General features: G+C 44.1%; 1 protein-coding gene across 5 annotated transcripts in view; it reads right to left on the bottom strand.

Annotated features, from left to right (window-relative positions):
• The window catches only part of LOC126271884 (leptin receptor gene-related protein), a 28,883-nt gene that overhangs the window by 5,031 nt on the left and 11,193 nt on the right, over positions 1 to 12,659 (bottom strand). For 4 of the 5 annotated variants that reach the window (XM_049974239.1, XM_049974238.1, XM_049974241.1 and 1 more), the window contains exon 2: positions 9,232 to 9,306. In XM_049974239.1, the coding sequence (XP_049830196.1) occupies positions 9,232 to 9,306 (75 nt within the window). Of the gene's footprint in view, positions 1 to 9,231; positions 9,351 to 12,659 lie in introns of those variants that run through there. The other variant, XM_049974236.1, reaches the window with a different exon arrangement.

The raw sequence follows: 12,659 nt of genomic DNA, 5'->3' as shown, positions 1-12,659 counted from the left end.
AAGAGTGTGCCATTCTGCATTCCAAAGTCCAAAAACCCGACGACATAATGCTGAGCGAAGGTCTATTTCCAGAATGTCAATAGCAAGGGATGGCCTGTTTGTAGCCAATTTAGCCAGTTGATCAGCAAGTTCCATTGCCAGGGATCCCAACATGGCCTGGAGTTCAAATGAAAACCACTGAGCATCCATGTTGATCAAGGAGTCCTGGATAGCTACGGCCAACGGGTGACGGAAGCATTGGCTGAAAGCGTGCAAACTGCTCAAGCAGTCACTACAGATAGTGAAGGACAGTCCTGAGCAGAAGAGGACATGCATGGTCCAGTGCATGCAAGATGGCTACCAATTCTGCAGTAAAAACACTACAGTCATCTGGCAAGGAACGAAGTTCCATGTGTCTTGCATAGGTGTAAGCATAACCAGTGTGACCAGCAACCATGGATCCAACAGTATAAATCACTTCTGAACCCTGGAATGAACTGAGGAGACATTAGAATTGGTGGTGAAGGGCCTCCGGAGGGATATAATCCTTTGAATCAATGGAGAGATCAAGACAGAGCTGTGGCCGAGAGACGCACCATGGAGGGGTATGTGCGTGAGCGGAGAAAAGAGCCAGTAAACGGAAGTGCTGGAGCTCAGAAAAGAATGACTGAATGTGGGCAGCCACGGTAAGCCAACATCGTGGCCGCCACAGGAGGAGGTTGATCTCCGCGTGCCTGCATAAAGGAGACCATAATTAGGGTGCTTTGAGGTTCAGCAAATGCGGAGCACATAAGATATCAGCTGTTGTTGGCGCAAAACTCACAGCGGTGGAATCCCCACCTCTGCGAGAAGGATAACCACGGGGCTAGTCCGGAAGGCACCAGTCACAAGTCAGACCCCACAATGGTGGATGGGGTCTAGTATCTGCAATGTCAAAGGTGACACAGAACCATAGACAGGACTCACGTAGTCTAAATGATACTGGACCAGCACTTTGTACAATCGCTGGAGAACAGAGAGGACTTCACCCCCAGGTGGTATTACACAGACATCTAAGGACATTGAGATGTAACCAGCATGTCCTCTTCAGCTAGCGAAGATGAGGGAACCATGTCAACCGGGCATCAAAGACCAGACTCAAGAAGCGATGGGTGTTCACCATCTTGAGGGATTGTCCATCAAGGAACAGGTCTGGATGGGGTTGAACTGTACGGCGATGGCAGAAATGCACGACACATGACTTTGCCACAGAAAACTGAAAGCCTTGGGGAAGGGTCCAAGATTGCGCCCGGTAGATTGCCCCCTGTGGACAGCATTCTGCAGCGCCCATGACGGATGAAGTGACGTAGATACAAAAGAGGGGGAAACTGTCTGCCCCACAGTCACCACCAGTCCATTAATGGTGACGAGAGAGAGAGAGAGAGAGAGAGAGAGAGAGAGAGAGAGAGAGAGAGAGAGAGAGAGAGAGAGAGAGAGAGAGAGGGACACTCGGCACAGAACCCTGTGGAACACCATTTTCTTGCCTACGGGAAGTGCTGTAAGAGGAACCAACTTGGACCCGGAAAGAGTGACAAGAAAGAAAGTTACAGATAAAAACGGGCAGAGCACCATGTAAGGCCCCAGTCATGAAGGGTGGTGAGGATGTGGTGTCTTAGGCTTTATGCAGGTCAAAGAAGACTGCAATGAGGTGTTGCCGATGGGCAAAAGCCGACCAGATAGCAGACTCCTGATGGACTAAGTTTTCCACCATAGAGGGACCACGGCAGAAACCACCTACAGTAGATGACAAAAGGTCACAGGATTCAAGGATCCGAAACAGCTGCAGACTCACCAGGCATTCTAGGAACTTGCAGAGGGTGTTGGTAAGGCTAATTGGACGGTACCAATCCAACTGAAGAGGTGGCTCCCCAGGCTTCAAAACCGGAATAACAATGCTTTCCTGCCACTGGGTAAGAAATACCCCCTCACTCCACAGACGGTTGAAAAGGGTCAATATACAACAATGGCCAGCCACCAACAAGTGTTGGAGCATTTGGTTATGTATCCAATCGAGTCAGGTTGCCGTGTCAGGACAAAGGGCGTGGGCGCTGGTGAATTCCCACTCATTAAATGGGGCATTATAAGGCTCCAAGCAGCGAGAAATGAAAGACAAAGGCAGTCGTTCTGAGCACTCTAAGGAGGACGAACATGGGCAGATATTGAGTTGATGCAGACGCTTGGGCATAGTGTTGAGCAAAATGCTCTGTGGCAAAGTCCGTATGGGTAAGGACAACACCATGCACAGAAATTCCTACAATGCCAGTCGGAGGACGACAGCCAAAAATTCGCCTGAGTTTAGCCCAGACTTGTGAAGAGGGAGTGTGCAGTCCTATGGCAGTCCATATTGTTCCCAGCAAACCCATTTCTGAAATTTGATTAGGTAATGGGCCAGAGCGCGGAATCGTTTAAAGACCATAAGGAGAGCAGTAATAGGGTGATGCTTGAAGAATTGAAGCACATGATAGCGGTCTTTTATGACCGCAGCAATTTCTTGAGTCCACCACGGGACCATCTTCGGATGGGGGGAACCCGAGAAAGAAGGGATGACTGAAACAGCTGCGGCAAGAATGGTGGCAGTCAAAGTCTGTGTACACTCATCAATACTACTGTGTGGTAGTACAGGGGAGATGGTAGCAGAGGAGAAGGCACCTCAGTCAGCTTTACAGAAGGCCCACCTGGGAGGGTGATGGAGCGAGATACAATGAAGGAAGGTCAAAACCATCAGGTAATGATCGCTGTCACATAAGTCATCGTGGACACCCCACTGAATGGAGGGAAGAAGGCCAGGACTGCAGACAGAGAGGTCAATGGTAGAGAGAGTGCTGTGTGCCATACTAAAGTGCGTGGGAGCACCTGTGTTTAGGAGACAGAGGTCAAGCGCTGCCAGAACAGCTTGAACTGTCCTGTCCCGGGCAGTAGTCGTGTGACTACCCCAAAGAAAATTGTGGGCATTAAAGTCCCCTGGAAGAAGGAAGGGAGAAGGGAGTTGTTGAAAAATGGTGGTTAGGGCAAGGGATGTGGGCAACTTGTCAGGTCGAAGGTAGAGATTACAGATTGTGACTGGATTGGCCAGATGGACCCTGACAGCAACTGCTTCCAGTGTGCTATGGAGGAAGAACCCATTTACTAACAATGACCTTGTGAACCAACCTGCAAACACCACCAGAAGCCCACAAGGGGCCAATCGGTTTCGAAAGAAAGTGTGGAACCCACAAAGCGTGGGTGAGTAAGAATTGACAAAATGGGTCTCCTAGAGAGCAATACAAACAGCAGAGCAGGAGGAAAGAAGGGGCAGCAACTCCGGGAGGTGACACGAATAGCCATTACAACTCCACTGGAGGAGTCTCTTCCAATTGGGAAGTGAACGGACTGGAGCCAGTCATGCTGCCAAGTCACCATCCGTCACCAACAAGGATGGGGTAATGTCCATATAGGCGGGGTCAAACTCTGTTGATTCATTGGCTGGAGGAGGGGAAGGCGGCACCGCAAAGGGTACTGAAGGGGCCATTCCATTGTTCATATGTTTCTGCTTCTTCTCTTGTGAAGGAAGAGAAGGGCAAACTGCAGCGAAGTGAGGCACAGAATTACACCTGGCAATCTTGGCGCCCACCAGCCATGGATCAAGCAGCTGATGTGGAGCTGTAGATCTCCTTTCAGGGGAGTGCTGGGAAGAGGAGTCCCAGGATGGAGATCCAGCACCAGCAGCTGCCGAAGAATGGGAGTGCTTCTCCAGTGGGGGAGGGGAAGCAGCACCCGAAGGGGTGGGTATGGGTACTGATGGGGAGGGGGAGTGGGAGAGTGAGGGTGAGAAGGAAAGTGCGGGGCAAATTGGGCAGGGCTTGGAAGAGGAGGGGGTAGGGAATGGACGTAACTGAAGCATAAGTAGAAGTTAGACGCATGGGATGGAACCGGTCAAATTTTCGACAAGCCTTGGTGTAGGTTTCGATCTAAAGTCTTGTACTCTTGAATCCACTGTTCTTTCACATACAACCGGTATGCTGGTGAGCGTGGAGGATGCTGCGCATTACAATTGATGCACACTGGTGGGGGAGTGCAGGCACTCCCCTCATGGAGTGAGCGTGCAGAGGCACCACAGAGTGGATCATTGGTGCAACGGGAAAACGTGCCCAAACCGTAAGCATTTAAAGCACCTGATTGGTGGTGGAATGTAAGGTTTTACATCACACCGATGCACCATGACCTTTACCTTCTCTGGGAGGGTATCCACTCTAAGACCAGGATAAAGGAACCTGTATCAGTGTGATTGTTTTTAGGGCCTTGTTGTACACAGCGGATGAATCAGACTCCTCGCTGCTCAAGGTTTGCACGGAGCTCCTCGTCAGTTTGGAGAAGAAAATCCTGGTGGAAAATTATACCCTGTACCGAGTTCAAAGATTGGTGGGGTGTGACTGAGACTGGGATGTCACCGAGATGATCATAAGCACGCAGGGCTGCAGATTGGGCAGCAGAAGATGTCTTTATGAGCAAAGAACCGGACCGCATTTTACTCACGGATTCCACTTCGCCATACTTATCTTCAATTGTCTTCACAAAAAACAAAGGCTTGGTCGTGGCAAAACTCTCACCATCTGTCCTGGTACAAACCAGGTACCGAGGGAAAGATTTCAACCCAAGGTGGTGAGCTTCACCCTCTTCCCAGGGGGTGGCCTGGGAGAGGAAGGCTCAAAGATCAAGTGTCATGTCTACTATCACTCTTAGAGACAGCCACAGAATGGCCAGGATGTTGAAGCCTTTGTCACTTCATGTGCACGGCATCCACCCTAGTACGACCCCACCCTAGTACCACCCACTTCAACCAGGGGCTCACCGCGTGGGCGCCACCCAGCCACAGAAAGGGCCATCTGGCATGGTGCCATTGCCTGGAGTTCTGATACTGTAAAGTGATGAGCATAGACTCCTTGGCACACACAAGGCGTTAACAGCTCAGGTACTAGCATTGTGATGCCTGTGTTGTCAGAGGGCTCAGCCGAGTGGGTACTTAACAGCCCTGCCACACAGACTGGCTACTGTGGTGGTGACCTAGCAGGAAGGGGGATAGGGTGCAAAGGGGAAAAAAGAGAGGAGGGGGAGAGGAGCCTGCACCATGGAAACTAGGTAGGGAGTTCATCCTCAAATGGCTCACACTGAACAGGAAACGTTGCAAATGAAGGTAAAACCCCAAGGGGACCAAAAAAGCCGAAAAGGGGATGGAAACAGCAAGGTAAACAATAGCACATACCAAAACAAAGCCAGGAGGATAGTCAGGTCGATATAAAGAAGTCCACCATGAGGGAAAGGAGGGGGTACGGAGAAAGGAACGAGGACAGGGAAAAAGAGGAACAGGGACAGTAATGCAGCCTGGAAAAAGGAAGGAGACTGCAATAGTTTGGGGCCCTGTGTGCACCACACACGTACCCACAAAAGGACTGTGGGCCCCCTGGGAGGATATGAAATGGGATGAGCATGTAACGATTGTAGTACGGAAGGCAGATGGCTGATCTCAGTTTATTGGGAGAAGTTTAGGAAAGTGTGGTTCATTAGTAAATGAGACCGCACATAGAACACTAGGGTGACCCATTCTTGAGCACTACTTGAGTGTATGGGACAAGTAAAGCAATTCAGAGGTGGGCTGCTAGGTTTGTTATTTGTAGATTCAATAAACACACAAGAATTATGGAGTTTCTTTGAGAACTCAAATGGGAATCCCTACAGGGCAGGCAACATTCTTTTTAACGAACACTACTGAGAAATTTACTGAACCAGCAATTGAAACTGACTGCAGAACCCTCCTGCTGGCGCTAATGTATGAGCATGAAGACGAGAAATTAGGGCCTGTATGGAGGCATATGGACAGCCCTTTTCCCTCACTCTACTTGCAACTGGAAAAAGACAAGAAATGACTAGTAATGGTACAAGATACTATCTGCCACCTTGGCCTGCAACACAATATCCTGCCATTCTATCTGCTCCATGGCTTTCCATATCTATCCTTTGACACCTAGCTTTTTTATGGCTTCTCCAACTCCTTCCACCCATCTCTTTCTGGGGCGTCCCCTCTGCCACCTGCCTCCAGCTTTGCCATCAAAAATCCTCTTACATGCTCTGTCTTCTTCCATTCTGACTATGTGCCCTGCCCACCGCAGTCTTCTTATTTTAGTGGTAGTGACATGTCAGGTTCTTCAAAAAGGTGTTTTACTTCTGCATTCGTACAAATGTGCCAACCTTCTTTATCATAAATTGGGCCATTTATTTTACTTCGCACCTTTCTTTCCTCATTTACAGTCATGGTCACGTTTCGGCACCATACATACAAACTGGTCTTATAATTCTTTTGTAAATGAGGATTTTGAATTTTTGTGATAGAAGTGAACTCCCAAGCACGGGTACTGCAGCAAAGTAGCACCTGTTACCTGCTGCTATTCTGGCTTTCACCTCACTGCCAATGCCATTTGTCTCCGTGATAGATGACCCAAGGGACTTGAAGTTTCTCACCCTTTCAAACTCTGTCGGCTATCCTGAGATTTGGTAGGTTTTGTTGGTTGGTCACTGCCATATACTTGGTCTTTTTGACATTGACTGTCAGGCCAAGTTCCCTTGCATCTTTCTCCAGTTGACAGGCTTCGCCTAGCACAGCAGAGTTTTGTGCGAGTAATGCCACATCGTCTGCATAGGCTAGGTACTGCAGTGAACAATTTAAGAAGGTTCCTCCTTTATTTAACTCTATCTGACTTGTTGTTGTTGTTGTTGTTGTTGTGGTATTCAGTCCTGGGACTGGTTTGATGCAGCTCTCCGTGCTACTCTATCCTGCACAAGCTTCTTCACCTCCCAGTGCCTACTGCAACCTACATCCTTCTGAATCTGCTTAGTGTATTCACCTCTTGGTCTCCCTCTATGATTTTTACCCTCCTCGCTGCCCTCCAACACTAAATTGGTGATCCCTTGATGCCTCAGAACATGTCCTATGAACCGATCCCTTCTTCTGGTCAAGTTGTGCCACAAACTTCTCTTCTCCCCAATCCTATTCAATACTTCCTCATTAGTTATGTGATCTACCCATCTAATCTTCAGCATTCTTCTGTAGCACCACATTTCGAAAGCTTCTATTCTCTTCTTGTCTAAACTATTTATCGTCCACATTTCACTTCCATACAAGGCTACACACCATACAAATACTTTCAGAAATGGCTTCCTGACACTTAAATCTATACTCGATGTTAACAAATTTCTCTTCTTCAGAAACGCTTTCCTTGCCATTGCTAGTCTACATTTTATATCCTCTCTACTTCGACCATCATCAGTTATTTTGCTCCCCAAATAGCAAAACTCCTTTACTACTTTAAGTGTCATTTGCTAATCTAATTCCTCAGCATCACCCGATTTAATTCGACTACATTCCATTATCTTCGTTTTGCTTTTGTTGATGTTCATCTTATATCCCCCTTTCAAGACACTGTCCATTCCATTCAACTGCTCTTCCAAGTCCTTTGCTGTCTCTGACAGAATTACTATGTCATCGGCGAACCTCAAAGTTTTTATTTCTTCTCCATGGATTTCAATTCCTACTCCGAATTTTTCTTTTGTTTCCTTTACTGCTTGCTCAATATACAGATTGAATAACATCAGGGAGAGGCTACAACCCTGTTTTACTCCCTTCCCAACCACTGCTTCCCTTTCATGTACCTCGACTCGCATAACTGCCGTCTGGTTTCTGTACAAATTGTAAATAGCCTTTCGCTCCCTGTATTTTACCCCTGCCACGGCGCTTTTAATTATATTCATTCAGATTTACTCGAGTCCTTTTCTGCAATAATTTAATTTGTGCTATATTATGTTCCTCAATTCTTCTCATGCATTCTTCATCAAACCAATCTTCCTTTCTTTGAGCCTGTTCATGTCCTAAAGACTCTCCAGCTGCCTCAAGGATTGCAGTCTTACATCACTTCCACATTACTTCTGTATGTTCATCTGATGTGTGTCTCATTCTTAATCCCCTCTTCTATTTTCGTCTGATATGCTCTCCGCATTTCTTCTAACTTCAGTTTCTTAATGTCAAACCTCTTTTTTTTGCCTTTTTGTTTACTCAATAGTGAGATCCTTTGTCTGCATTTAATAATCACCAGATAGTGATCTGAATTGCAGTCAGCTCCACGTTGGTTCCTAACATCCATTATGTCCGATCCGTGTCTCCGATCAATCAGTATATGGTCTATCTGATTTCTGGTTCACTTGTCAGGTGAAACCCATGTTTTTTGTGTAAATTTTTTTTTGTGTGTGGGGGAAACATGTACTGCCGACAGTCATGTTTTTGCTTATAGCAAAATCTACAGCCCTAAGTCCATTGTAGTTTGATATTTCATGGAGGCTATGTCTTCCTATAGTTGGCTGAAAGGCCTCTTTTCCTATTTTTGCATTCAGGTGTCCTATTAATATCTTGACATTATGTTTGGGAGCTTTATCATGCCTACTCTGCCTACTCTGTGGCTGCATGTACAGTCATCATTGTAATGTTAAAAAATTTTCCCCTTAATCTTAATATGAACATCCGTTCAATGATTGGTTTGAAGCACATCACCACGTTTCAGTTCTTTGGCGACCACAAAACCTGTTCCAAAGGTATTCATCCTTCCGCCACTATAGAAGATAGTTAAGTTTCCTGCGTCCATTATGTCACTCCCCTTCTACCTAATTTCCTGGAGAGCCAATATTTTTATACTGTAGTTATTTACTTGTGTTAGCAGCCAACGTAGGGCTCCAGCTTGGTAAAGGCTCCGCACATTCCATGATCGTATGTACATATCTCACTTTTTTTTTTTTTTTTTGCTGGGGTGGTCATCGAAATATCTGTTCGGCTTATTCCTTTGCTAGCATTCGCAATAATTGATGTTTTACAGGGTAAGATTGTTAATCTTCTACCCAACCATTTGGGGGGTTGGCCCTTACAGCTCACAGGACAGCTGGCTCCATGTTCAGGGGAGCATCCCTAGCCTATGTAGATCCCTCTACTAACTGCAAGGCAGCTGGTGATTTGTATAGAGTTTACTCCCTTAGGGAGACTGGCTTAACCACGCCTCCCTGCCCTATGCTGTAGGATGTTAAGAATGAATAGGGGTAAGGGATAGGCTTAGGATAGGATATAACAACATTAGATGCCGTAAAAATTAGCACATGCTCTACTGAGACAAAAAAAGAAAAATAATGAATCAGCATACTTACTTGTAGGACGGCAGAGCGCATCCTAGAATAACCAAGGTCATACCAATTGACCCTGCGAAGGCCAATGAAACCAACCTAGAAAAGACAAGGACAATATAAAACATATACAATGAATATTAATATAATATACAACTCCAACTTTCAAACACAAAAAACTTTTTTTCCTTCCTATGCAAAAGGCTAAAAATCTGCTGCTTTATCTACAAGGTGGCAATTGTCTATTCAAATATTCGTATATCACAGAATATTAGAGGAGGAACCTTATTTTCTTACACGATATCTCCTCCTCAGAGAGCTTAAATTTTACTAACTCACATTTACTTCTTTCAGAATTATTTCAAAAATGTAGAGAAAGGGGTCACATGTAATACACACTACTTCTGTGAGAAAAGCGTATTTAGTAGAAAATTGCTCACTGCACATTACAAACTAAATATGAATTCTCATTAACTCAAGTTACAGGTGTTACAACAAATCTGGAACAAAGTTCCCTTTTCACTTCATTTTCAGTGACATGATTTCAAATCTCTTGAAAATAAACTGTCAACACATGAAAATAGTGCATTGGTTCCGAAGCTGAATCTAGAGCATTGTATTTTACAGTGAATAATCATACTGACCGTGCTATCTAAACACACCTCACAGCCTACCTGAAACCTTACACCTGACAGCAGCCCCTCCAATTTCCCAGATCTTTCAAAATCATTTGCCACCCAGTAACTGGAATTTCAGGACCTCACTGAAAAGTTAGATGAAGCCTAAAAACATAAAAAGATCCACAAATGTTCAAAATATGAAGTAATCTTAATTACACATGTCCCTGATTGTAATTATTTTGCCACCAGAGAGATGTTATATCCTTATCCTTTTGTGTCCTCTCAGCAGAAGTTTTCTAACAGTTATGTAAATTTAAATGAACTTAATATCATTCATTAATGGACACAGTAAACCACCATGTTAAGAGCAAAATCCAATCCCCGATCTCCCCACTTAATATCTCATTTTCACTACCCCACCCCCCACCCCTTACACACACACACACACACACACACAAAACCACTTCAACGCTGCTATGTGACCAATAGCACAAGAAAACACACTGAAAGCAGGCTTAATTGAGAAAGAAACAAAAAATACTTAAGGTTCCAAAAAAATAGCAGTGCACATCCTTTGGCCTATAAAAATAGTTAAAAAATGTGCATCCTACCTAGTGGATATTGAATCATTACACAAAGAAGGAATTAGCAAGCCAGTCTGACAAACCCAGAGGATTCAGTCTTGCCATTAGCTAACTTAATGGCAGGGCCTCGTATTATATAACACCTAGCCTCTTATTGCTCTTATGTGACCACATGGCGAAAGCTCTCAATATGATTATTTGAACTGACAAACATTTCTTCAGTGTCATTCTCAGACATTTCTGCTTAAACTCTAGAGGTACCTCAACATTAGCGTGATGAAATGCAGCACGACAGTACATTGTGAAAGCTATCATTTTGTTAACCCAAATCCTAGAAAGTAACTATCAGCCTCCACAGAGGAAGGGTATCTGATTAGTTTTACTGTAAAGGCGGGTGTGGAGGAGGTAGGAGTGCTGTGAAATAAAACAAAAAGGTAACCAAAATGAAGGCAGTCTGTTCAAAAATGCATATCTTTGCATTTCTATGAAATCAAAATTTGCTGCTAATTAACAACATCTCGTTATTATCTACAAGACAGGACCACTGATCCACAGTAGCCCTCCTGAGGTTGTCCAGCAAGTGAGGGTTGTTCCTGCGATGAGACATTGCAAGTTTCAATAGATGCTAAGCATGCCAGATTGGGTTCAGGGCATCACATAAAGCAAGCCGTTCCATTTGGCTGATTGCCACCTCTTGGAAGAAAAAGTTTCATAAGGTAGGCATGCTGTCCTCTTGCATTATCATCTTGAAGAATGAATGCACCAATGAAACATTGCCAGTAGAGCAGGGTAATGGGATGGGGGATACTATCCCAATACTACATAACAGTCAAATTACACTGTACAATGATGAGAGGTGTCCAACATCTGATTATGATACTGGACCAAATATGAAATATGCACCTCCCATGTGAACCCACGGGATTGTGTGCCTAAGATTTGTATTAGTACCTGGTCACCTCCATACCTACGATGGTCATCAGGTGTCAGATAAAGTCTGCCTTCATTGGCGAATAGAACGCGATGCCACTGACCCTATAGAGTTGGACAACACGGTGGAGTATCCTCACCTAACACTACACAGTTGTCAAAGTACCTTGTATAGTGATAAAAGGCGCTTAACATCCATACATAATACTGGCCCAAATACAACACATTGTTAATATAGCAAAACCTTGTATCTCGAAAATACAGATTTTACAGGAAACTAAAAAAACTTTCTAATACATGCAGTTTTTAATTGATACTAGCCATACTACTTTATAGTATGGCTAGTATCAATTAAAAACTGTATGTATTAGGGAGTTATTTTAGCTTCCTGTAAAATCTGTATTTTTGAGATACAAAGTTTTGCTATTAACAATATGTTGTATTTGGGTCAGTATTATGTATGAATGTTAAGTGCCTCTTATCATTATACAAGATACATTGACAGCTCTGTGAGATGTTGAGTCATAAACTAAAGTAACAATATCTGCTGCTCATATTATTCGGCAATTTTATGGTATTTTGAAAGTTTTCGGTACACAAAACACAAGTTTTGGCACTCAAATATATTTTAACTGAGCATGAAACGAATTTAATTTGAATTTAAAGCCTTTTCACACAAAAATAAAAGTTATAGAGAAGTTATTTATCTTTTTCTCGTAATTTGTTTGATATTATTTCTAAAGAATACCTTCTTAAAAAGGATGATAGTCTCTTGCAATAACTGGTTTTATAGAGATCTGTGCAGAAATTCCAACTGGTACTGTGTACGGATTTTCTAGATACACGGTGATATACTGAGGCATCATGAAAGTAATTTCCAATCCTCTTCAGAACCCAATTTATATTTAATAGCCACAGAATGGATTATATCTGAGCTGATATGTCTGTAATGCATGAATCTGCTACTTTATTCCTCAGACAAACTTATTTATAGTACAAAACTTCAAGTGCCATGCAATACCACCTCAGACACCTCTGGGCAGATGAAAGTCATGTTTGAGCATTTGGCACCGTTACACAGAGATGTCTTTGAAAAAGTCATGTCATACGCAATTCATTTTACACTGGACACTGTTTGCCACATCTTGGTTCCTTTATCACATCAATACATACTGCCTGACAAAAATAGTAAAATGCCAAGAAGACATGGTCAGATGTCAATGTAACTTCCCACATGTACACAGCATCAGGCAAGTAAATGATTAGAATTGCAATTCCTTGTGACCAGTAGAAAGGCCACTGGAGGGCCATTTGTGTT

Source organism: Schistocerca gregaria, chromosome 5 (genome assembly GCF_023897955.1).
Source record: "Schistocerca gregaria isolate iqSchGreg1 chromosome 5, iqSchGreg1.2, whole genome shotgun sequence".
NCBI classification, from domain to species: Eukaryota; Metazoa; Arthropoda; class Insecta; order Orthoptera; family Acrididae; genus Schistocerca; species Schistocerca gregaria.
Note: the sequence above shows the minus strand (reverse complement) of the source record. Positions and strands in the feature narration are given on the sequence as shown.